Genomic DNA, 27,647 nt, shown 5'->3' with positions numbered 1-27,647 from the left:
CCCACATCTTCACCTATCAGATAGTTTTGTCTGTGACATTCTTCATCAGATAAAAGTCTTTTTTTGGGGGAATGTAGCTGAATCCATCAATTTTCCCCTTTATGGTTTATAGTTTTGAGTTTTAAAAGGTTTCTCACCTACAAATCACAGATGTACGGTACTCTATATTTTCTCCTACTAGCTTTATTGTTTATCTTTCACATTTACCTTTCAATTCCAACTGAAGTTACTTTGAAAGATGATATAAGATAGGACCCAACACTTTAAAAATCGCCATGTAGTGAGCCAATTCTCCCGTCACAATTTACCAAATAATTCATCTTTTCTCTGTGGTAGTGATGCTTCACTAAGTCTCTGTGTCATGGGTCTGTTTCTGGACTCTCAGTTTTGTTCTACTGATTTGACCGTCTGTTCCTTGTGCAAGTTCCATACTGCTTTAGTCGTTACGGCTTTAAACTGTCTTAATATCTGGTGGTGTGCATCCTTCCTCTTGAGTCTCCTTTTTATAAGTTGTCTTAGCTATTCTCAGACCTTTATTCTTTGTTCTGATTTTAGATTCAGTTTATCAAGTCACCAAAAATACATGCTGGGGTTTCGATAGGACTTGCACTGAATTTACAGATTAATCTGGGGGGAGCTGACACTTTTCAATATTAAATCATCACCTCCATGAACATGGCATGTCTCCACTTATTTAGTTTTAAGATGTCTTTTGTTAGAATTTTAAAATTCTCTCCAGAAAGTTCTTCTGTTTCCATTGTTAGGTTATTTCCTAGGGTGTCTAGTTTTAGTTCCTGTTGTAAGTGGTATGTTATTTTTGATCACTTTTTCTCAGTAGTTGTTGCTGCAGGGAGAGGAAAGTAGTGTGACCTTGAGCCTGGAAATTTTGCTGATTGTGGTCGTTTTACTGGACCCGCGGTCATTGCCATTGCAAACACTGACAGTTTTTTCGCCTGCCTTCCAATCCCAGACCTTAGAGGGCACCTTTGAGCATTGGCCAGGAGAGGGCGCCCTTGTTCAGTTTCTAACCTGAAGGAATGTTTGAGGTTTTGTTCCCTTAAGGATGATGTAAGCTTTTGGAAGATGTCCTTATCAACCTAAAAGACTTCATTCATTCATTCACTCAACAAATGTGTACTCGATGACTACTAATCCAGGCATTGTTTTTGGCACCTGGGATATGTCCATGAGCCAGTTAAAAGGGCAATCTCTGCTCTCATTACCTATTGATACATATTAATTGCCCAACTGCTTTTATCATGTATAGGTATTGAACTTTATCAAATGCTTCTTCAGCAGCTTTTGAGATAATACCATGATTTTTTTCCTAAAGTCCATTCATGTGGGAAATTACACAGGTAGATTTTTCTGATGTTGCATCCTGGCATAAACCCTGCTCGGTCTTGACGTAGTAATCATGGATTTGGAGTCCTAATATTTCCTTTGGGATTTTTTTCACCTGAAAAAGGTTCATAAGAGAAATCTGTCTTCACTGTCTTTGCTTCCTTCGCTTGTGTGTGCTCGTCTGGTTTGCGTGTCAAGATTATGTGGTTATACACACCTCTTACAATGATCTAGGTTTACTCAGGTCAGAGGAGACTTCCCCCACCATTTTACCTCAAATAGAATCCCCTAGATACCCCCTATTTCTTTACCTTGATTTATTTTTACCCTTAAGCACTTATCACAAACAAGTACTCGTTTATTTGCTAATTTGTTTATTATTTCGTTTCCCCCACTAGACTATAATCTCCATGAGGGTAGCAGTCTTGCTCATTGCAGTATTTCCCACCATCTAGAATAGTGCCTGGCACATAGCTGGTGTTCAATAAGCATTAGACAGCTGAATACATAAATCAATCTCAGGCTTTTTCAGGTTAGGAGGTTGAGGACCGAAGAAGGTGACCTGGGGTCACAAATGAGATTTTCTACACAGACTCAGTCCAGAGTTCTTTCCATTTGAATTGGCTGCCTATTAAATTAGTTGTAGTTATCTAAAGGAAAATAGGAGGGAAATAGAAATCCTATGAGAATATAAATATTTCAGTTGAAAATTTTAGGTATTTTTTTAAAGTTAAAATTTAGCTAAATTATACCCTCTTATAGATCAAAGATGATTAATTTTTTTGTTCACTCAGTCCTTATAGACAAAAAGATGATTTACAAAAGATACGTACTACTACTAATATATTATACATTCATGAACCAGTATCAAGATAATGTAGAAGACAAGGAGGACATAAAGTTAGACCAGGTGTCTGAGCAAGCCCAAACACCCCAAGCTGTGCTGTCTCTACAGCTTTAATTTTGGAGGAGAAATTTGCAGTATGGTTGGGAAAATCTGTAAATCACACCTACTAATAACTGTTCTTTTGGGGGGCTTTTTGTTGGATCTGATTATCTAGCTTAATTGATCTTATGGAGGACAGATTTAGCTGAAAAAGAAAATGGAAATGAAAGACTTAATTAAAAACGTAATGTCACTTCCTTGCTGTGAGGACACCAAAATAGACGATGAACACATTCTCTTCAATATTTATTCATCTGATTTTCATGGTAATTGGTTGGTCCCTGACTATAAAGGCGGAAACTTGGCAGAACAGATTACTCAGATAAATCAGGATGCAAAACAGTTCTACGTCTAAATTTACTCCAGAGTATACCAACCTATGTGCCTTCCCACTGTGCACTGATTGTTCAAGACGAGGGCGCCTGGGGGTGCTGGAAATGTGGGTGACAAGAATCACTGTGGCAGGGCTTCTGAGCTCCTGCAGAGGTGCTGAGGCTACTGACCCTAGATAACAGCAGCTGGAAAGAAGCCGGCGAGTGGGTCTGTAGGAACAGCCTCAGATATGGAGTCTGGTGCCCCTTTTTTTCTTTTCAACATCTTTCAGAATCATTTAGTCAGCCCTCTGTGTCTAAAATTATTCCCTGAGTCATTTATCATTGATTCATCACTTTGGCCTTGAAGGGCCAGCAAAGTGATGTGGACCCTGTGCTTGCATTTGAACAAGCTACTGCCGCACGTTGCTGGGTATTCCATGGGCTTCATTAACGTGGTCTCAGGTTACGGCATGTTTGAGAGCTTGTACAGGGGCTTTTGCATTCCTAAACTCACCAAACAATGACAACCATCCAACATCCACATTTATTAGGGTTTTATTTTCTTCTCAGGGTAATTAAGAAAACAAAAAGCCCCCCCCACCCCGATCCCTCCACTTAATAAAGCCCTGTTGTTATTTTGAAGTTCCCTTTGTACCAGTCAGTCTAGCCTGTGCTGCCGTAACAAATAAGGGACTCCCTTCTCCAACAATGAGAAACCTGACTCCCATTATTCTTAATGTTTTCCCCTATTTGATGAACTTCCTTGTATGTGGAAACCTTCCTCAGGAAGCCTGGATTTCGACTCCTCTGCCCAACTGTTCCCCATGTGGGTTCCCTCCTCACCCTGTTCATGTTTTGACACCCACACTACTCGATTCTTCTACATACACGCCCTCCCCCTCCTTGGCTGTGACTTCCATAGTGGGCTGCCCAACCTTCTCCTTGGCATGGATGCTTCTGACACCCTGTGCCAGTCCATCCATCCGTCCAGCCCTTGGGCACACCCACTCTGCCCACACTCTGGGATGCCATTTGGGGCCATTGTGGCTACATGACCCCCACAGCACAGATACCTGTCTTCTTGGCATTTGGACTTTTTGTTCGCTTAGGAAGGAAAAGGAGAGGAAAGGAAGGGGAAGAGGAGCTTTGCAAAGTATTTCATAACAGATCCTGGGCCTCCTATCATTCCTACTATAACTACCTTAGCACACATCTCTACCAATAAGGACATTAAAACAACAACAACATGTCATTGTTATAGCCAACAAAACCCAAAACTAATTACTAAACATACTCAAAATTTCCTGATTATCTCAAAGATATTCTTTTTATAATAAGTTTATTGGAATCAGAATCCATAGATTGTCCACATCATGCATTTCATTATGTCTCTTAAGATTCTCACTCTGTAACAGCTTTCTTTCTGTTTCCCTCTACACCTTGATTTGTTTGACGAACTGGACATTTGTCTGTAGAATTTCCCACGTTGTGATTTGGGTCCTTGCTTTCTTGTGGCATTATTTAACTTGTTTCTTGTCTCTTGTATTATTTATGAACTGGTAAACATAAAGATCTTTAAAAACAGCTCTGTTGGGACAGAATTTACATAATACACACTTGAAGTGTACAATTCTGTGGTTTTTAGTATATTCTCAGATACATGCATCCATCATCACCGTCCATTTTGGAATATTTTCATGCTGTACCATTTAGCTATCACCTCCCTATCCTCCCATCCCGCAGCCCTAGGAACCACTCAGCTATTTTCTGTCTCTATAGATTATCCAATTCTGGACATATGTATGAATAGAATTATATAATATGTGGACTTTTGACTAACTTCTTTCACTTAGCATAATGTTTTAAAGGCTTATCCATGCTGTAATGTGTGTCAGCACTCCATTCCTTTTTATGGATGAATAATATTCCGTTTTTGGACATACCACATTTTATGATTAGTCTGTTGATGGGCACTTGGCTATTGTGAATAATGCAGCTATAAATGGTACGTACAAGTTTTTGCATGGACATATGTTTCATTTCTCTTGGATATATATCTAGTAGTGGGATTGCTAGGTCAAATGGTAATTATATAATTTGTCACTTGATGAAATGCCAGACGGTTTTCCAAAGCAGCTATACCATTTTACATTCCAACCAGCAGTGTATAAGGGCTCCAATTCCTCTATATCATCACCAACACTTGTTATTATCTGACTTTTTGATTCTAGACATACTAGTGGATGTAAAGTGGTATACCATTGTGGTTTTGATTTTCATTTTCCTTGATGACTAATGAGGTTGAGCATCTTTTCATGTGCTTATTGGCCATTTGTGTATCTTCTTTGGAGAAATGTCTATTCAGATCCTTTGCCTACTTTTTCTTCCTTTCCTTTTTTTTTCTCTTCACTTTTAATTGTGGTAAAATATATGTAATATAAAATTTACCATCTTAACCACTTTTTGAGTGTACAGTTCAATGATATTAAGTATGTTTATATAGTTATGCAACCACCACCACCATCCATCTCCAAAACTCTTCTCATCTTTCAAAACTGAAACTTTATACCTATTGGACAATAACTTCCCATTCCCACCCCCCAGTCCCTGGCATCCACCATTTTACTTTCTGTATCTATGATTTTGACTCCTCTAAGTATACCTCATATAAGTGGAATCATACAGTATTTGTCTTTTTGTAATTGGTTTATTTCACTTAGCACAATGCCCTCAAGTTTCATCCACATTGTAGAATGTGTCAGAATTTCCTTCCTTTTTAAGGCTAAACAATATTCCATTATATGTATATATCGCATTTTGCTTATCCATTCATCAGTGGCTGGACATTTGGGTTGCATCCTTGTTTTAGCTATTGTGAAAAATGCTGCTATGAACATGGGTATGCAAATATCTCTTCCAGACCCTGCTTTCAATTTTTTTAGTATATATCCAGAGGTGGATTTACTGGATCATATGGTAATTCATTTGTAATATTTTTTTGAGAACCCATCATATTTTTTCCACAGTGGCTGCACCATTTTACATTCTCAGCAACAGTATACAAGGGTACCAATTTCTACACATCCTCTCCAACACTTATTTTCTATTTTCTTGATAGTAGCCATCCTAATGGATGTGAGATGGTATTTCATTGTAGTTTTGATTTGCATTTCCCTAATGATCAGTTTTGTTGAGCATCTTTTTGTGTGCTTATTGGTCATTTATATATCTTCTTTAGATAAATGGCAGCTCAAGTTCTTTGCGCATTTTTTAAATTGAGTTGTTTGGGTTTTTTTATCGTTGAGTTTTAGGAGTTTTCTATATATTCTGGATATTAATTCCTTATTAAATACATGATCTACACATATTTTCTTCCATTCTGTGTGTTGCCTTTTTATATTGTTGATAGTGTCTTTTGATACACAAACCTTTAAAATTTTCATGAAGTTTAATTTGTCTATTTTTCTTTGATTGCCTGTGCCTTTGATGTCATATCTAAGACATCATTGCACGTTCAATGTCTTGAAACTTTTATCTTGCAACTTTATTCTTTGCATGTGGATATCCAGTTTTCCCAGTACCATTTGTTGAAAAGACTGTCCTTTCTCTAGTGAATGGTCTTAGCACCCTAGTAAAAAAACACTTGACCATATGTGTGGGGATTTGTTTCTGGGCTCTCTATTCTATTCCATTTGTCTAGATGCCTATCTTTATACCAGCACCATACTGTTTTGATTACTGTAGCTTTGTAGTGAGTTTTGAAATCAGGAACTGGGAGTCCTCTAACTTTGTTTTTTTTTTTTCAAGATTGTTTTGGCTATTCATGTCCCTTGATATTCTATATGAATTTTAGAATGGAGTTTTCCATTTCTGCAAAAAAGGTCATTGGGTCTTTGATAGGGATTACATTGAACTTGCACTTTGCTTTGTGTAGTATTGACATTTTTTCCCCCTTCATTCTGTTAATGTGATGTGCTTTCATAAGTTGAGTCATTCTTGCATTCCAGGAATAAATCTCACTTTGTCATAGTGTATCATCCTTTTAATATGCTGCTGAATTTGGTTTGCTAATATTTTGTTAAGGATTTTTACATCAGTGTTCCTGAGGGATGTTGGTCTGTAGTTTTCTTTTCCTGTAGTGTCCTTGTCTGGCTTTGGTATCAGGGTAATGCTGATTATAGAATGAGTTAAGAAGTGTCCCCTTGTCTTTATTTTTTGGGAGAAATCTGAGAAGAATTGGTATGTGTTCCTCTTTAGATGTTTGATAGAATTCACCAGTGAAGTCATCAAGTCTAGGGCTTTTCTTTGTTAGGAGATTTTTGATTACTGATTCAATCTTCTTACTAGTTATAAGTCTATTCATATTTTCTATTTCTTTGTGACTTAGTCTTGGTAGGTTTTGTGTTTCTAGGAATTTGTCTATTTCATCTAGGTTATCCAATTTGCATACTATTGTTCATAGCACTATTTTATAATCCTTTTTATTCTGTAGAATCATTAATAATGTTGCCACTTCATATCTGGTTTTAGTAATTTTGAAACTTCTTTCTTTTTTTCTTAGTCTAGCTAAATGTTTGTCAATTTTGTTGACCTTTTTGAAGAAACAGCTTTTGGTTTCATTGATTTTCTCTATTGTTTTTCTATTCTCAATCTCATTTATATCTACTCTAATCTTTACTATTTTCTTTCTTCTGCTTGCTTTGAGTTTACCTTGTTCTTTTTGTTTCTTAAGTTGTAAAGATAAGTTGTTGATTTGAGATCTTTCTTGTTTCTTAATGTAAATGCTTAAAACTATAAATTTTTTTTTTCTCTTATTGATATCCAGCTTCATCCTCTTGTGGTCAGAGAAGATACTTTGTATGATATCTATCTTTTAAAATCTATTGAAATTTAATCTGTGACCTAACATATGGTCTATCTAGGAAATTGTTCCATGTGCAATTGAGAAAAATGTATATTCTGATGTTAGAGTGTTGCGCATAGTCTGTTTGATATAGTTGGTGTATTGTGTTGTTTAAGTCCTCTATTTCCTTACTTATCATTATTGAGGGTGGAGTATTGAAGCCTTCAACTACTGTTGGAAAACTGTCCATTTCTCCCTTCAATTCTGTCAATTTTTGCTTCATATAATTTGATGGTCTGTTATTAGATGTTTAAATGTATAACTGTTGTATCTTCTTGCTGTATTGAAACTTTTATTAGTATATGATGTCCTTCTTTGTCTCTTGCAAACTTTATTTAAAGTCTATTTTGTCTGATATTGATATAGCTACTCTCAGTTTCTTTTGCTTACTATTTGCATAGAAAATATATTTCTATCCTTTCACTTTCAATGTGTTTGTGTCTTTGGATCTAAAATGAGTTTCTTGTAGATAGCTTTTAGTTGGATCTTAAAAAAATGTTTTTTAATCTATTATTCACATCTCTGTGTTTTGATTGGAGAATTCAGTCCATTTACATTTAAAGTAATTACTGATAAGAAGGGACTTCTGTAATTTTGCTCTCTGTGTTCTATATACCCTATAGCTTTTTTTCCCCTCTTATTTCCTACATTACTGTCTTCTTTTGTGTTTAGTTGATTTTTTTGTAGTGAAATGTCTTAATTCCCTTCTCATTTTCTTTAGTGTTTATTCTATCTCTATTTTCTTTGTAGTTACTATGGGGATTGTATTTAACATCTTAAAGTTATAACATTCTAATTTGAATTTGTAGCATCTTAACTTCAATAGCATACAAAATCTCTTCTCCTTTACAGCTCTGTCCCCACTCCTTTCAGTTGCTGATGTTCCAAACATCTTTATACACTCTGTCTCCAAAAGCATAAACTAACATTTTTAATAATCTCTTTAATTATGTAGAAAACAAAATGTGAAGTTACAAACCAAAGTTACAATAATCCTAGCTTCTATAATTGTCCATGATTTTACCTCTACTGTGATCTTTATTTCTTTATACAGCTTTGAGTTACTATCTAGTGTCTTTCATTTCAACCTGCAGGACTCTTTTTAGCATTTCTTGCTGGGAAAGCCTAGTGGAAATGAACTCCCTCAGCTTTTATCAGTGAATGTCTTAATTTCTCCTTCACTTTTGAAGGACAGTTTTGTTGGAAATAAGATTCTTAATTGACAGGTTCTTTTTCTTTTAGCTTTTAAATATATCAACAAACTGCCTTTCTAGTCTCCAAAGTTTCTTTCTTTTTTTAAAAAATAAATTTATTTATTTTTGGCTGCTTTGGGTTTTTGTTGCTGTGTGTGGGCTTTCTCTAGTTGCAGTGAGCAGGGACTACTCTTCGTTGCAGCATGCGGGCTTCTCATTGCGGTCGCTTCTCTTGTTGCAGTGCATGGGCTCTAGGTGCACAGGCTCAGTAGTTGTAGTGTGTGGGCTCAGTAGTTGTGGCTCGCAGGCTCTAGAGTGTAGGCTCAGTAGTTGTGGTGCACAGGCTTTGTTGCTCTGTGGCATGTGGGATCTTCCTGGACCAGGGCTTGAACCCATGTCCCCTGCATTGGCAGGTGGATTCTTAACCACTGCGCCACCAGGGAAGTCCTCCAAAGTTTCTGATGAGCAATCTGCTGACAACCTTCTTGAAGATCTCTTGTATGTGACAAGTCACTTCTTTCTTGCTGCTTTCAAGATTCTCTCTTTGTCCTTGGCTTTGACAGTTTGATTATAATGTGTCTTGGTGTGGGTCTCTTTATATTCATCCTTATTAGAGTTCATTGAGCTTTTTGGACGTTTATACTCATGTATTTAATCAAATTTGGGAAAATTTCTGTCATTATTTCTTCAAACACTCTGTCTTTCTCTTTTTTCTCTCTTCTCCCTCTAGCATTCTAGCAATGCATACGTTGATCTGTTTTATGGTATCCCACAAGACCTTTAGACTCTGTTCACTTTTCTTCAATCTTTTTTCCTTCTGTTCCTGGGACTCAAATATTTCAATTGTCCTATCTTCAAGCTCCCTGATTCGTTCTTCTGTTTTGTGCTTTTCCACTCCAGAGTTTCATTTTGGTTCCTATTTAGGTTTTCTAAATAGGTTTTATTGATGTTTCTATTATTTTCGTACATCATTTTCTTGACTTTCTCCACATCTTCATTTAGTTCTTTGAGCATCTTTAAGACACCTTCAAGTTATTTTAAAGTCTTTTTCATGAATATTTATCCCTCTGTTTTTTCTAAGAGTTTCATAGTGTTAGCTTTTCCATTTAGGCTTTTGGTCCATTTTGAGTTAATTTGTACATTTGGAGTGAGGTAATGTTTTGATTTCATTATTTTACAGGTGGATATCCAGTTTTCTCAGCATCATTTGTTGAAAAGACTAGTCTTTCCCCCATTGAATACGTTTGGCATTGCTGAAAACCGATTGACCATATATGTGTGGGTGTATTTCTGGATCTCAATTCCATTCTGTTGATCTCTATGTCTACCTTTGTGGCAGTACCACATTGTCTTGATTACTGTTGCTTAGTAGTAAGTTTTTAAGTCAAAGAGAGTGAGTCCTCTGACTTTGTTCTTTTTCAAGATCTTTTTAGATATTCAGGGAACCTCACAATTTTATATACATTTTAGAAACAGCTTGTCAATTTTTACAAAGAAGACAGATGGGGTTCTTATAGGAATTGTGTTGAATGTATAGATCAGTTGGGGGATAGAGAGTATTGCCATCTTAACAATGTTGTCTTCTGTCCATGAACATGGGATGTTTTTCCACTTATTTAGATCTTCTTTAATTTCTTTTGACAATTTTTTTTTAGTTTCCAGAGTGTAAGTTTTCCACTTACTTTGTTAAATTTATTCCTCTCTATATATTTGTTTCTTGGATGCACTCATGAATGCAATTGTTTTCTCAATTTCACTCTCATTCTGTTCTTTGCAAGTATATAATTACAATTAATTGTTTATATTAATCTTGTATTCTGCAAACTTGCTGAACTCATTTATTAGTTATAATAGTATTTTTTAGTGATTCCTTAGTGTTTTCTATATATAAGATCACATTATCTCTGAATAGAGATAGTTTACTTCTTTCAAATCTGGATGCATTTTATTTCTTTTTATTAACTATTTGCCCTGGCTAGAACATCCAGTAGAATAATAGAAGTGGCAAGAGTGGTCGTCTTTATCTTTTTACTTATCTTAAGGGGAAAGCATCCAATCTTTCACCATTAAGTATGATGTTGTGAGTTTTTTGTGGATGTCCTTTATCAGGTTAAGTAAATTTCCTTCTACTTTTTTGAGTCTCTTTTAACATGAAAAAGTGTTGGATTTTGTCAAATGCTCTTTATGTGCCTATTGAAATAATTATGTGATTTTTGTTTTTTATTCTATTGATATGTTCAACTCCATCAATCGGTTTTCAGATGCTAAACCAACCTTGCATTCCTGGAATAAATTCCACTTGGTCATAGTGTACAATTCTTTTTATACGTTTCTGGATTTGGTTTGCCAGTATTTTTTGTTGAGGATTTTTTGCATCCATATTTATAAGAGATATTAGTCTGTAGTTCTCTTTTCTCGTAGTTTCTTTGTCTGGTTTTGGTATCAGGGTACTACTGGCCTCATTGATTGAATTTGGAACTATTCCCTCATCTTCTATTTTTTGGAAGAAATTCCAAAGAATTTATATTAATTCTTCTTTAAACATTTGATAGAATTCGGCAGTGAAGCTATCTGGTCCTGGGCTTTTCTTTTGGGGTACTTCTGTTTACTGCTTAATATCTTCACTTGTTATAAGTGTATTCAGATTCTGTATTTCTTCTTGAGTCAGTTTCGATAGTTTGTGTCTTTCTAAAAATTTGTCCATTTCACCTAATATCAAATTGGTTGGCATAAAATTTTCCATGGTGTTCTTTTATAATCTTTTTTATTTCTATAATGTGGGGAAGATGTTCCCCTTTTCATTTCTAAGTATAGTAGTTTGAGTCTTCTTTGTTTTTTAATTTGGTCATTTTAGCTAAAGGTTTGTCAAGTTTTTTGACATTTTCAAAGAACCAGCTTTTGGTTTCATTGATTTTTTTCTATTGTTTTTCCATTCTCCATTTTGCTTATCTCTGCTTTAATCTTTATGATTTTCTTTCTTCTGCTTGCCTTAAGTTTAGTATGCTCTTCTTTTTTTCAGTGTCTTTAGGTGAGGGGTTATATTATTGATTTGAGATTTTTTTCTTCCTTAATTTACATTTACAGCTATAAATTTCTTAAGTATAGCTGTATCTCATAAGTTTGGTCTGTTGTGTCTTCGTTTTCATTTATTTTAAGTATTTTCTTATTTCCCTCCTGATATCTCTTTGACTCATTGATTATGTAAGAGTTTGTTTTTGAATTTCTATGTATTTGTGAGTTTCTGAATTTTTTTCCTGCTGTTGATTCCCAGTTTCGTTCCATTTTGGTCAGAGAATGTATCCCCTTAGTGTGACATTATTGTTATACATATCAAATCTATTATATTAATGTTACAGACTTAACAATGCATTGTTATATTACCTTACCCTCTGAAATTATTTCCCTAGCCTAATGCAGCTTTGCTCTGCCCACCTCCTTTGTACTGTTATTGGCAAATATGTTATACATATATTACATTTCTATGTTAGGCCCAACATTATATTATATTCATATTATTTTATACAATTACTTTTAAATAAGTTAATCTTGAAGTTTCTAATTGCCTTCTTCTTGAGAGAAGAGACCTAAGTTTTCCTCACCATGTCATTACTATTATCCAGCTCATTCCATCTATTTTTGGAACATGCATGAAGACAGTCTGATTTTCTGTTCTAATGTGGACTAATAGATTTCTAAAGCAAACCCATTATTCTAAGGACATAGTCTCATTGGAGTCCTGGGTGAGTTTCAGCCTGTTGTGTATACTATATCTTCCTCTTTTATGGTTTTCACTCACTTTCATTGGAGTTCTTCCTCAAAACAGGTGCATGGGCATGAACTTTCTCATTCCTACATGTCTGAAAATATATTTTGAAGTCACTTTGATTCACCTTATGGTTGGCTGTAGCATGGCTGCTCTGATTCTTAATCTTTCGTGGATTACTTTTTCTTTACCAACTAGACATTTTTAGTTTTTTCTTTACCTTCTGCAATGACATGGTCATGAATCTGTGTGTACCTTTTCTTATTCATTTTTCCAGAGATGTGATGAACACTTTCCATCTGAAAATTTTTGTTTTTTCTTCGGTCAGAGCAATTTCCTTATATTATTTCTTTGATAATTTCTTGCCTTATTTATTCTTTCCCCTTAGAACACCTGGTTGAGGGGATGGATCTCTTGGATTGATCTTCTGTCTCTTCTTTCCTGCAAGTTTCCAGTTCTTTGAAAATTTGCTCTATGTTCTGAAAGCTTTTCTTGATGATCTTCCAAACTTAATATATGTATAATTTTACAAATTGTATATTTAATTTCTAAAGGAAAATTTGTTATCTTCTGATTGTTTTATTTTTTTGTGCATCTTGTTCTTTTTAATGGTTAAAAAGAAGAAAAACATTTTTACTTTTTGGTGTTATTAATATGAGTTGTTTTAAATATTTTGTCTATTTTCCAACTTAACTTCTGGGGTCAGGTGTTTGTTTGCTTATCATGATTTTTCTTTTCATGGTACTGACATTCTTAAGATGCCCAGTACCTTTCCTTGCCATATATAAGAACAAGAGACTGGATTGATTTTCCTGGGATGGGTCTCCTCTGCTGTAATACATTTAGGTATCTTTCCCTCTAGTCTTTCCTGGCATTAGCATTGAAGACTGACTGAGATTATGTGTGTGTGGTGGGTGAGGCATGGGGTAGGGATATTTTGGAGGGGATTAGGTGAAGGGGAGTTGTTGTATGACAGATTAGAGGACTGTAGTGTGAGAAGGAGAGGAGGGGGCTTGGACTTTTACGCTGGGTACCTCCCAGGAGCGTTTTACTTGGAATCACCTTTATCCTCCTATAGCCTTAATTTTCCCCAGACATCTTATTTAATTTCTTTGGATAAACATTCTCTGGCTTCTTCCCTGAAGGCAAAATACTAGTTTGGCTATAAGGAGGCAAAGGGGAAGGAGGGGGTGGTGGAGCTGCTGGCTCAGTTACTCTGGAGCATTCTCCAGGCAGCCTAACTGCTCTCCCTCCCACCATTGCTCCTCTCTCTCCTCAGCTGCAGGATCCACCCTCCCCCCTACATTCTAGGCTACCCTCCTCCTCACTCTTTTATTTCAACAGGCTTCCTCTTTTCTGCTAGCCCACAGTGTGCTGAGGTTACAGTATCCACTGGCAATCTACCTCCTTCTCTTTTGTTTTAGAAGTTTATTCCTCTACTGTCATTTCACTGGGGTTGGCGAAGATGGGATAAGACAATGCCTATACTCAGCCTTACATTTTAAATTAGAATTCCTTTACTCATGCCTTTCCTGTAAAAAGAGCATCATTTAATGATGTTAAACATCATCTATTTACCCATCTCTATTTTCTATCAACAATTACAAAATTAAAGAAGTAAAAACACATAGGTACATTTTAGGATCTTCCCCACTCAATATTTGGTAAGGGACCTTCCCTCCTTTTTTCTGTAAATACACCAGCGCCCTAGGGGAGCTTGGAGCTAATGTGTCCACAACATTTCTGTGCTTCTCTGGTATGGCTCTGAAGAAACCTTGATTGGTGAACATTTCCTATGAATTTCCCTTTTGGATACTGTGGTCAGCCTTCTACATTTTTTCTCTTCTATTATCAGAAACAGACTTTGCTGACTTTTGGGCAAACTTGGGGATGATTGAGGCTCCTTAGTACCTTGGAACTGGAAAAGGAAGGGACATTACACCTAGAAGGAACCAGGGCCAGGGAGCCCAAAATAGTCCCCCTCACCCTGGATTTGGCTGGTCAGGGAAACCATGGGGGTAGGAGGGGGAGATTGGAAGATGTCCAGGATCCCAGCTGTGCAGGGATTCATGATCGGGCTTACAACTTGGATGGAAAATGAGTTTTCATGTGGAGCAAGGCATCAATTGGAAAATGTAAGCAATTGGCATGCAAGATTCCAAGTACGACCCTTGGCATTGCAGCCCCGGGGGCTGATGTGGAGCCAGCACTGTGGCCATTGGGTTTAGGAGGGACCTGGACTGCACCTTAATTTCAAGTCTGGAAGAGGCCAGGCAATGTGGCCAGGGTGGGTCTACATCCTATCTGTGTTAGGTTGCATTAAGGCATGAACTTTTGGGGGTGGGAGGATCTCCCAGTGGATCCAGCCAAAGCTGAGACAGTAGACAGAGAGCTGCAGGTCTGTATGTGCAACTGTTCCTGTGAAATCAGTTTTCATCAGGAGACGTCTTCAACTGACAACTTTGCCTGTTCTAGTGCCACCCTTTGGATGGGGCTGAATGTAATCACTTTGTCATCGATTGAGTGTACTCCTTAAGGCACAATTTTTTTTTTTTTTTTTGGCCGCACCACGTGGCTTGTGAGATCTCAGTTCCCAAACCAGGGATTGAACCCGGGCTGTGGCAGTGAAAGCCTGGAATCCTAACCACTAGGCCCCCAGGGAACCTCCCTTAATGTACCATTTTTAAATGCACCATTTCTAAATGCCTACAGAGCAACTCCACATAAACGTTCTAGGCAACTTGAGCCCACCATGTCTAAAGGGGAAGGTATCATCCCATCGTTCCCAGCTCCTCACCCCAGCTGCCCCCTGGATACCTTCCCATGGCTTGCCCAGTCAGCAAGCCTCTGCCACCAGCACCTCCCTCTCACACTCCACATCCTCTGACTGACCAATCCCCTAAATATCTCTGAAAGGGTCCCTCTCTCCCTGGATTGTCAGTGCATTTCCCCCCACCCTTCACTGCCAGCAGGAGGCTCCGCTAATGTCATTCCCTGCTCTAAATCTCTCCAGGATGGCCGTTGCCTTTAGGGTAAGTTTAAACTGCTCAGTATGGTATGAAAAACAGGAACAGCAAACATTTACTGAGCATGTCCTAGGGGCCCTGCACTGTGTGAAATTCTTCATGCACATTAATCAGTTACTTCTGATGAGAATCCTATGAAGTAGGACTATTATGATAACCACTTTACATGGAAATGAAGACTCAGAGAAGTCAGTAACTTGCCCTAAAGGGCACCATTAGGAGGTGGCAGGTGGGGAGGTGAACCCAGATGCTTGAAACTGGCTTCTTGTCACTATACCAGACGGTTATCTTGGGGGTTGGGGGGGAGGTCCGATGGTGGTTCACAAAGCACACAAGATGCTGCTTGGCACCCAGCTGGGTGATGAAGGAAAGCGCTGGGGTCTGGCTGGTTTACATCTCAATGGAGCATCTTGAGAATGTCCCATCATTTCTGTTTTGATACTGGGTGGGTGGAGGGGCTGAATGAACAGGGCAGGTACTGTCACGTTCCTGTCAACAATGCAATTAGACCAACAGAGCTTCGAGCTGTACTCTTCTCGCCCAGTGGTTCTCAGACTGTGGTCCCCTGTCCACTGGAACCTGCTAGAAATGCAAATTTTCAGGCTCCACCTGCTGAGTCAGAATCTCTTGGGGTGGGGGTGTCAGGCAGTCTGTGCTTCCAGAAGACACCAGGGGCTTTTGATGCTGCTCAAGCTGAGAAACACAGTCTAGTGAATGCATCCTTCCTGGCCTGTACATTTTGGGGCCTCTGCCTGGGGCTTTGTGTCACAGGGTTGCTTCATGGCTGAGAAGAAAATGTTTGGGGAGGGCAACACCAGATAATATTGAAGGAAGCTTCCAGCTCTCAGTTCAATTTCTTTGCCATTGTGTTCTGCCAGCCACTAGAGGGAGCAAAAGGCACACAGCTTCTATCCTGGGAAAGGGATGGCTGAGCCTCACCTGTAAGGACGCAGGTGAGCGTCCAATCTCCGGTGCTCAGCAGTCCAGGCAGGCTTGCAGGAGAGCCTGCTGTCCACGCTACTCTGTGCTTCTTCTCTTCCTAGTTTGCTCTGTGTTCACAGATTTTCACAAAGTTATCAGGTTAGCTTTGTGGGATGGCTCTGTCCTCCCTGGGTCTGCATTCTGGGTCCATGGTTCTCCCCCGCCAAAGTGCATTTGGCATGGTCTCTGGTGGTGGGCGCTGCAGGGTCAGACAGCTTGGGGATGCATTGAGTGCCCCAGCCTTCCTCCTTTAAACTGGAATTAGGACTTTTTTGGTGCTTTCTTGAGCAGTGCCTTATCAGCTGGCACCCTGGAAGCCTCACAGAGGTGAGCACTTAGAACTAGCAGGGCACTGGAGGATCTTCCTGGGATGAAAGTTCTGCATTTAGAGAGACTACAATTCTATCCATCTACAGAGCTCCTAAAAAATCATTTTTAAGGTAGAATTTGCTGTGCTAGTTGATACAAACAACAAAGAATTATTACACTCTATGTCTTCTTTGGAAAAATGTCCATTCAGGTCCTTTGACCATTTTTAATCAGGTTATTTTTTTTTTTTTATGTTGGGTTGTGTGAGTTCTTTGTATATTTTGGATATTAACCCTGTATTGGGTTTATTATTTGCAAATATCTTCTCCCATGCTATAGGTGGCCTTTTTTTGTTGTTGATAGTTCCCTTCACTGTACAAAAACTTTTTAGTTCGATGTAATCTCATTTGTTCATTTTTGCTTACATTTCCCTTGCCTGAGGAGACGTCCAAAAAACTATTGCTAAAACCGATGTCAGAGAGTGTCTGCCTAGGTCTTCTTCTAGAATTTTTATGGTTTCAGGTCTTACATTTAAGTCTTTAATCCATTTTATTTCTGTATATGGTGTGAGAAAGTATTCTAGTTTGATTGTTTTGTATGTCCAGTTTTCCCAACACTGTTTATCGAAGAGGCTGTTTTTCCCCATTATATATTCTTGATTTGGCCCATTTTTAAGTCTGGTTGTTTATTTTCTTACTGTTGGTTTTAAGGGTTCTTTGTATAATAGAATATTGTATTGGATAATAGTCCAAAATTATTATTTTATTTTTATTATTTATTGTTATTATATATTATTTTATTTATTAGATATGTCTCTTGCAAATATTTTCTTCCCATCTGTGGCATGTCTTCTCATTCTCTTGACAGTGTCATGTGAAGAGCAGAAGTTTTTAATTTTAATGAAATCCAGCTTCTCATTTCCTTCTTTCATGGATCATGCCTTTGATATCATAAATAAAAAGTCATCACCAAACCCACAGTCATCTAGGTTTTCTCTTATGTTATCTTGTAAGAGTTTTATAGTTTTGCATTTTACATTTAGGTTTATCATCCATTTTGAGTCAATATTTGTGAATAGTGTAAGGTTTGTGACTCGGTTCAGTTTTTTGCCTGTGGTTGTCTAGCACGATTTGTTGAAAAGACAATATTTACTCCATTGTATTGCCTTTGCTTCTTTGTCAAAGATCAGTTGTCTATATTTGTGTGGGTCTATTTCTGGGCTCTCTATTCTGTTCCATTGATCTATTTGTTGATGCTTTCACTAATACCACACTATCTTGACTACTGAAGCTTTATAGTAAAACTTGAAGTTGAGTATTATCAGTCCTCCAACTTTATTCTTCTCCTTTGATATTGTGTTGGCTACACTTGGTCTTTTGCTTTTCCATATAAACTTTAGAATAAGTTTGTCAATATACACAATATCTTGCTGGGATTTTGATTGGGACTGCACTGAATGTATAGATCAAGTTGGGAAGAACTGACATCTTGACAATATTAAGTCTTTCTATCCATGAATACCGAATATATCTTCATTTATTTGGTTTTTAAAACTTTCATTATAATTTTGTAGTTTTCCTCATATAATTGTTTATATATTTTGTTAGATTTATAACTAAGTATTTCATTTTGGGGGTGCTAATATATTGGGTTGGCCAAAAAGTTTGTTCGGGGTTTTCCATAAGATGTTTTGGGAAAAACCCAAACAAACTTTTTGACCAACCCAATAAATACTATTATGTTTTTAATTTCAAATTCAACTTGTTCATTGCTTGTTCATAGGAAAGCAACTGACTTTTGTATAGTAACCTCTTATCCTGCAATCTTGCTACAATCACTTATTAGTTTCAGGAATGTTTGGTTGTTTGTTTGTTTTTGGTTGTTGTTGCTGTTGATTTTTTTGGATTTTATTCATAGACAATCATATCATCTGTGAGCAAAGACAGTTTTATTTCTTCCTTTCCAATCAGCATACATTTTATTTCCTTTTCTTGACTTATTGCATTAGCTGGGACTTCCACTATGATGTTGAAAAGGAGTAATGAGATGGGACATCCTTGCCTTGTTCCTGGTCTTAGTGGGAAAGCTTCAAGTTAGTTATAATATTCCTTTATTATCCTTTTAATGTCCATGAGATCTGTAGTGATGACCCTTCTTTCACTTCTGATATTAGTAATTTATGTCTTCTTTTGTTTTTTCTTACTTAGCCTGGTTAGAGGCTTAATGATTTTTATTTATCTTTTCAAAGAACTAGCTTTGGGAATCATTGATCTTCTGTATTGATTTCCTATTTCAATTTCATTGATTTCTGCTCTAATTTTTATTCTTTCCCTTTACTTAATTTGAACTTAACTTGCTTTTCCTTCTCTAGTTTCCTAAATTGGAAGCTTAGATTATTGATTTCAGATTTTTCTTCTTTTTAAATATATGCATATTGAACTAAAACAAAGGCTTTCATCCTCACTTTTATATGCTTTTTGCTATGCAAAGCCTAACATAGTTTTCTGGGGTTAACATTCATGTGTCATCACTGTAGCAGAATCCCTTTATGTATCTGGAGAAGTTTGTCCTAGGTTTGTCTGGGCTGCTGGGCTTTTTAAATCAGCCATTGGCATTTCCAGCACATGGCAGGTGAGTCCACACAGATGGCTCTGGGGGCTGCAAGTTCTCTGGGCAGGAGCCAGATCAGAGTTTCAGCAAGCATTTATGGGAGTGAAGTAAACTGCCTATTTCTTTATATGGCTTACTCTTCTGTGTGCTTACATGTGTGCTTACATGTGTGCATGTTTATACTGGCCAGCCTATATACTACAAAAACACTGACCAGTGGTCCTCAGCTTGGCAGCATGTTGGAATCATGGAGGGAACATAAAACACGCTAGTTCCCAGGCCCCATCCCAAGCTCCTGGTGGAGTTGGCCTGAGCATGGGGTTACTGAGAGCAACTCAGGTGATGCCAACGTGAGCCCAGGTTAGACCACTGTCCCAGACACTTCCCCATCATAAATCCTTCTTCATCTGTCTCTATTGCCCCAGAACATAAATGAGTGTTAATCATTAAGAAGTGGGAATAAGGAGTCAATGATGTAAAGGCAACACCCCGATAATACTAGGCTCAAGCTGAGCTCCTGGGTGCCTTCAGCATCCAAGGAAGGGGCCTGTTGTGTTACCCAGGGTGTCTTTCTGGGTAGGGAATTCTAAGAAGCCCCAGGAGAATTAAACAACCTTGATGCAAAGATGTCAGAAAGTCTTGCAAAGAGATTTTTTTCTGAATGTGCCCATCAGATTACACCCTTACTGAGGTTTAATGCCAAAGAGTCAGGGGACCCCATGGCCTGGGAAGTTTCTTCCCCTTCAGTGCTTACAGAGGTGGGTGGGGAGGAGCCTCACATCAGAGTTGGAACCCAGGAGAGGACAGCGTCCTAATTTTAAAAACGTTTAAAGCCCAGGGCAGATGTGCATCTTCTGATATGCACACCTGGAGCATAGATTTAGAGAGAGAATGAGATATGGGACTGAAGGCCCAGAGATGGACATCCCATTGGTGGGTTGATGGAGGGGGAGAAACAAGGGTGGCCACATTAAGGAAGGAGAGTGAGATTAAGAACTTGGAGAAGGATGGATGGACCTAGAGATTGTCATATTGAGTGAAGTAATTCAGACAGAGAAAGACAAATATCATATGATATCACTTATATGTGGAATCTAAAAAATGTTACAAATAACTTATTTACAAAACAGAAATAGAGTCACAGATGTAGAAAACAAATTTATGGTTACCAGGGGGGAAAGGGGGGGGAGAGGGATAAATTGGGAGATTGGAATTGGCATATGCACACTATTATATATAAAATAGATAACTAATAAGAACCTACTGTATAGCACAGGGAACTCTACTCAGTACTCTGTAATGACCTACATGGGAAAAGAATCTAAAGAAGAGTGGATATATGTTTATGTATAACTGACTCATAATGCTGTACAGCAGAAACTAACACAACATTTTAAATCAACTATACTCCAATAAAATTAAGAAAAAAAGAACTTGGGGAAAGAATATTGGGACAAGTAAGTGAGGAGAATAGATGTGCCTTCAGATCCTTGAGGGAGGGATGGGAGAAGCTGGTTGTTCCAAGGGAGGGATGGGCCCCAGCAATGAGGCTGGAGAGAGAGGTTGGGGTACCCAGGCATCCCAGACCCCTTGTGAGGGCCATCAGTGGGCCTGGAGCACTAGGGGGTACAGCCAGGTGCCTGCCCCCTGCCCCATCTCCGTTCCCTCTCAAAGAAGCAGGCCCCCGGGGCTGCATCCAGAGCACGCTGGGAGACTGCTCCTGGCCAGAACTCATACTGCCTCCTTCAAGTGCGGTCTCTACTGTGAGTGTACCGGCTCAGGGTGGGAGGACTGGTGGCCCCTAGGGACCAGAGCACAGGGCCATTGTGCAGCGGGAAGAGACAAAGCACCCTCACCCAGCACCCTCACCCCATCTCAGGCCTTCATCTATTCAGGAGAAGTTCATGGACAGGCACCCTACTAAGCTTTAGAACTGAGTGACCAGAAGCTTGCAGCACTGCCCCTCCGTCCCAGCAAGGGTCACCCTCCACTGGGAACTTGGAGCCCCTCCTCACAGCTGTGGGCTCCTTCCTGGCAGGTGCGCAGGATGCTGACAGCTGGCCTGGGGAGGGGTGGTAAGGAATGATGGGGGCCTGAAGGTGCTGACCTGGAGGCTGAGCTAGGTTCCCAGGTGGAAGAAGCGGTCTGGGCCAGTACCGCCGGGCAAAGGTCTTCAGGTGGCAGGGGTAGGGGAGCCTGCAGACACCACTGGGTGGTGCAGGACAGAGGTTTCTGGGATGGATCCCATGAGGGCAGGAGGGGAGCCAGAGAGAGGAGGCTGTTGGGAGGCAGAGGATCACCACGGTTGCCAAAGGCGGGGGAGGCCATGGCTCAGTCCCAGAGGGGTGGACAGATGAACTGACTGAATTTACTGGCCAGTGACAGGGACCAGGGACTTAGCGGACACCACCTCTGAAAGCACAGGGAAACCCTGGGTCCCTAAGGAGGCTGCCTCTCCAGTTCTGACTCCCAGTGGGGGGTATCTTCTTTCCTTTGCCTGTGGGTGGCGCTAACCTTCCCTCCGCACCCCTCACAGATCCGGACAAAGGACAGGATCTTTGACAGTATCAACCACCTCATCAACCACCACCTGGAGAACAGCCTGCCCATCGTCTCTGCCGGGAGTGAGCTCTGCCTTCAGCAGCCAGTGGAGAGGAACCCGTGACCTGCCAGCTGCCCCGTCCCGACCCTGTACCTGCAGTCAGGAGGGCTCAGTTCTTCCCGGTAGATGGGTACTGGGCCATGGGAACTCAAGCATCTGCCCACTGGCTCAGAGCTTTGTTCAACAGCCCCAGGAGGAAGGCCTCCCTAAAGTGCAAGTTTCATAAACTTGTTCCGGATTCTCATGTGCATACTAAAGGTGTACATACCTATACATCCTGTACAAATTATCCCTCTATATTTATATTTTTTAAGACTAAGAAAGATGTAAGACTAATGTTCTGTGCTGTATGTTTTTAATGAAAACAAAGTTTGACTGTAGTTGTCCGGGCAAAATGTTAATTCAGCTGACCCATTCCACTGGGAAAGTCCACTGGGAAGGTGTTACCTACTAAGCACAAAACAGGGAATAGAAGCTGCAGGAGGGTCGGTAATAAACACCTGGGACTGTAATAGAATAAGGCAAGATGCTGTTTACGCTCTGCATGTAAAGCCCTGTGAAGTGTGGGTCCTCGTGGCTGTCCCTCCTCCTTGGCGACGCCTCCCAGGCTGCCTGCATCACACCTGTGTGCATGGGGTTTGCAGCACCAGAGATTAGGGCTGCTGCGCTGAGGAGTAGGCGTTACTCCAGCTGTTTCAGGTAGTGCTGAGCACAGGAATGCCGTCTCCCATGACCCTGGTTGTCCAGGGGTTCTTGGGGATCCACTTTGCTGCCAAATAGGGCACAAAATAAGCCTCACTGATCAAGATCTTGACAGGTGAATGCTTCCTTTGTTTTTATCTGTATAAGGACAAAATGAGGATTTGTGGAGGGGTAGTTGGGGGTTTGTACATCCTCTTAGCCAACGGGCTGCTGCAGTACCTGCTAGTAAAACCCCGCCCCCTTTATATTCAGTAGAGGAAGAAGCATGTGTACGATCTGTGCGGAAGACAGGTGCAAACACATGTGCTCAGAGTTCCTGCCTGGAGACATTCCATCAGCTGTGGCTGATTCAGGTTTGCCTGAAGCTCGGGACCAGGCTCAAGAGCTTTGGGAATTAGTTTGAGGTCCCACTTCTGGAGAGATTGGTGGGTAAAGTGGCTGGTTTGTCTCTACAATGGTTTCCCAATTGCTCCATGAAAAGGGCTCGTGTCCTGGGCAGTGCTTTGTCCCAGCTCCTGCCTTTGGGATCAAACACTGATTTCCTACTGGGTTGTTTGGTGTTAGGAAGTCGACAGTGTTTCTAACTTTGAAAAAATGTTTGGCTTGAGATTACCATATGATTTAACAGGTGTTGTCTTTTAAAAGATGGAAGGATTCACATTCGTTGGCACCTTCTCACTTGTGCTGCAATGTTGGCTCTTGTCCCAGTGAAATCCATCACGGGCAGCACCCCCTTCATCAGTGCAACGGAAGGACGCTCTGCACACACTTAGCATTGGAGAGTAATAAGTTTGATGCTTCCAGAATGTGGAGTTAATGGTAGATTTTAAAAATTCTAATGAGTGCTAATTCCACAAAGTTCTAATGCTACGTGTGTGAACCCTGTTTCTACTTTTAGAGGGTGTGTGTGGCCAGGATGGGAGGATGGGGCAGACCTGATGGCTGAGGATGGCTTGGGGCAGGTCCAAGGATTCATGTTAGCCTTCTGTGGAGATTTTACCCTTTGAAGGTCCAATGAACTCAAGCTGACAGTGGCTTCAATCTTCTAGAATGTTCTGCAGTGAATTGGAACTTTATGGGGAGTCTGGCACTAATCTAGACTGCCCTGCCTCTTCCTAGAATGGTCTGTTTTCAGGTGCAGTACAGATACCCTGCTGCGAGTTATCCAAAAGCAGTAGGGTCTGAACAGGGACGCCGGGCAGCAGCTAGGTCGGGCTCTTCCCCTGTGACGATGTAGACTTTGGGGTGACTGTGAGAATTGCCCTGCACTCTGTCTCCTTGAGGCCTGCAGCCCTGCAGACGTATACATAAAAATCCGACCTCTGTGGGGATGCATGATCCTTCTCTGTGTGTGAGTGTACACACATATAAAAATGGATCAAATGACTTCTTTCAACAGACTTGCACACCCCCCTGCATAAGGCCAAAACACTCATGTTAAGGGCAAAGGAAAGTAGGAAACAAGAGTTAAGAACTGAGAGCCCCTGAACATTTGATCTGTTTTGTTTTTCTCTTGGGAGTATAAGAAATGGTAATCTGCAGGTTTAGTAGCTCTCTGCTCTGAAGTTAGTGTTTATCTCAGTGGTGATAAGCAATATATGTTTTTTTTGCATGAGAATCAATTTAGAAAATTAAAAGTAATGGGGGATCAAATAATGTTTCAATATTCATTCAAAATATGTATTTTTAAGCTCAGGTTTTAAGATCGCTTCCCACAGAACAGTGCTAGTGGGACATAACTGGCACTCCTTTGTAGCCATTGGAGCAGATTTGAGGTGTAGCAGATGGCAGCAATTTTCTAGTCTGTTTTCTCCCATTTGTAAAGCATGTAAAGCATGTAAGAGCTCACCTGGGTCATCTCGTCTCTTCCTTCAAGCGCCACGTGCTGGGCATCACAGAGCCTCACTCACAGATGGGGAAACTGAGGCTCAGGTAGTGCCCACCTTGCTCAAGGCTACACGGTCGGTGGGCAGCAGAGCTGTTCCACTCTCTCAGCGCTTCCCGAGCTCTGCTCCACAGGGAGCTCGGGATTCAGAGGCAAACTTCGCTGCAGCCACAGGAGGGGCAGCTCCAGGGCCTCCAACTCCCAGGGCGTGGTCACTGAGCGCCGTGCCGGGGCCACCCTGGGACCTCGGAGTGTGCCAGGAACTGCTGCCCCTCTCATGGGCCCCCTGCCGCTTGACCCAGGCCTCTGTGTCTGCTGGGAGAGCCAGGCAGGGTCCAGCGGTCCTAAAATGGCCCATCTTGCTAAGTGGCTCTGGAGAACCCCCTTCCCCTTCCTACCCGCACCATCCTGTGTGAATTAGCTGGGCTTTCCAGTGACACGCCTATCTGCTGGGAGCCTGCGGGGCTTCTGTGGGGCCGCTGGTCACTGGTTTCAGTCAGCTTTGACGCCTGACTACTAGGGATACTCTGAACGGCTCATAGTAGAAGCAGGTGGGGAATTCCCTGGCGGTCCAGTGGTTAGGACTCGGTACTCTCACTGCCGGGGCCAAGGGTTCGATCCCCGGTTGGGGAACTAAGATCTTGCAAGCCACATGGTACGGCTGAAAAAAAAAAAAAAAGAAGCAGGTGGACAGTCAGATGGTGTGTTCAAATCAAATAACTCCCCACCTAAATCTTATGTTTAAGCCACCACTTCCGGACTTTTTATATTTGAGAGGCCAGAGGACCGGGAGCCTGCCTGGCCTTTACCTGTGTTTCATTTGAGCAATGATTCTGTTTTGGGCCATCTCTGGTGTTGGGGTTGATGGACAAAGACCCAGCTGGGGTTCTCCCGATGGAGGAGGGTGGGTAGCACTGATCATTTCCAATGAGGACAGAAGGCGACAAGCCGAGTGCGAAGGGAAACGCCTGGCTGAAAGCAGGGCAGGCCTGGGGGAGGAGCAGAGCTTTGTGCGGCCCCCTCAAAGGGCCCCGTGCTTGGGGACAGTGTCGACTCACGTCTCCTGGCTCCGTGTCCAGCCTGCTGTCCTGAAGATGCCCGCTTCCTGGAATGGTAGCATCAGATGCCTGGGTGACTTGGGTGACTTGCCTGGGTGACTCCTTTATATAAGTAACACTTGAAAACAAATGTCCTGGTCCTTATTTCCCTGAATCGGTCGCTTCTTGAAGGCCAGTCACACGTCTCCTTGGATCCCAGGCTCCCCGGGCAGCCTACCTTGGCTCCCGCATGCACAGAGCCACGTGGCCTTGAGCTGGTTGCTGAGTTTCTCTGAGCCCTGGCTCGCCACCTGCACCACCGGGCTGTGCAGTCCCTGTCCTGAGAGGGTGTGGGGGCCGGTGACTACGCGTAAGCATGGAGGACAGTTGTTTCCTGGGATGCTTCACTCTCAAAAGTGTACATCTGTGCTCTCTCGCTGGCCAAGTATGTAAGGACGCCGTCCATAAATGCCTGTCTGTGAACGGTGACAGCCCGGTGGGAAATGGGAAGGAGATTGTGGAAAGATTGCAAATAGGTAACTGTAGGACACAGACAAATCTTGGCCTTGGGTTTCAGAATGATACTCTTGGGTTCTGTAGTAAAACTTTAAGTTGGTCCTGAGAAAGAGAAGTGGAAAAATGACTGGCACATGTTGTAAACCTGGAACTGTCCCTGCTCCTCAGAGGACAGCAAGTAAGGGAGCGTCCTGGGATAATACAGCTGGAGGGACCCATTTTTCAGTGAGGAAACCAGAACCAATTGACTTGCTGGAGGGTGGCGACAGTCAGTGACTGAATCTAGGACAGAGTGCAGGACTTATTAGGGTCTTTTAGGGCTTGTACATAAAGCTCAGCCCCTGATGGAAAATGGCCAGTAGTGCTTCCCTCCTTGAGTTTACATTCATGTTCCATCTTTTTTTCCAAAATGCATAAAGGCGTGAGTCATTCACATGGACAAGGAAGTGTTTCTATTCCTTTGTTTAGTTTGGGGTCCCTCAGAAGCAGACCTTGAGAGACGCTCAGAGCGTATGTAGACTTAGGGGTGGGGAAGGGAAGGAAGTTGATGAGGAAGGCGTGGTCAGGCTAGTCACCAGGATGTGGATAACGAATTGCACTGGGGACTGAGGGCGGCAGGGCTGGATGTACCTCAGAGCTAATCCACCAGCGTGGGGAGAGAGCCGGACATTTACCCAAACAGCCCAGCACTGGTGGAAGGCTGTTTCGAGCCCGTGTCCTGGCCAGTCCTATGCACACCAAGCCGGGGAATCCTTTGGCAGAGAGAGAGGCCTTCATAATCAGACTTGGGGTGAAAGGCAGGCATCAGAGCCATCAGGGGTCCTCCCTGGAGTTCCTGACTCAGTAGTTCTCGATGGGGCCAGAGAATTTGCATTTCTAATAAATTGCGGGTGAAGCTGGTAGGCAGTCTTGACTTTGAGCACCATCCTCAGGTGTGAATTGCTAGCCCTTACCTGTCTCATTGACGGTTTTTCCCCTCTAATGTATGATTATGTTTTCATGCCACTTCATGTTATAGATCCCAGGGTCCATGCTGTGAGTTTAAAAGTGGAGGATTAATAAGCATTTATAACTCCATGCAATCATTGCTGGCAGATAAAATGCCATCTGCCAGCCACAATTTATTTATAATGGAGTTTATACATATTTATAAGTTTGCAAGCAACAAACAAACAGTTTTAAAACTGGCATATTTTATAGCAGCCAGAAAAATTGCAACTTTATACCAGGACTTGTGAATATCAATTGTGTGTGTATATATACATATATACACACACACATACATATACCTACTGATTACGACAGATGTGCATCTGTCTGTATGTATATACATATATACACATGCATATATCTACATTGATTACAACGGATGTGCATCTCTGTCTGTATGTGTGCACATGCAGGTTGACTGGGCAATTTGCACCTCGGGACTCCTCCCTGGGTTTTGGTATTTTAACTAAAAAGGACAACTAGAAAGTTATACAAATGTTGAGAGTTTGGGGACCGACATGTCCTG

At 41.0% G+C, this 27,647-nt stretch overlaps 1 protein-coding gene across 2 annotated transcripts in view; it reads left to right on the top strand.

Moving 5' to 3' along the window:
- The window catches only part of SHC3 (SHC adaptor protein 3), a 148,070-nt gene extending 122,807 nt beyond the window's left edge, over positions 1–25,263 (top strand). For both annotated transcript variants that reach the window (XM_082403391.1, XM_082403390.1), the window contains exon 12: positions 21,926–25,263. In XM_082403391.1, coding sequence (XP_082259517.1) covers positions 21,926–22,054 — 129 coding nt within the window. In that variant the 3' untranslated portion in view covers positions 22,055–25,263. The remainder of the gene's footprint in view (positions 1–21,925) is intronic.
- The last annotated feature ends 2,384 nt before the right edge of the window (positions 25,264–27,647 follow it).

Source organism: Balaenoptera borealis, assembly GCF_965194805.1.
Source record: "Balaenoptera borealis genome assembly, chromosome: 8".
Classification (NCBI taxonomy): domain Eukaryota; kingdom Metazoa; phylum Chordata; class Mammalia; order Artiodactyla; family Balaenopteridae; genus Balaenoptera; species Balaenoptera borealis.
Note: the sequence above shows the minus strand (reverse complement) of the source record. Positions and strands in the feature narration are given on the sequence as shown.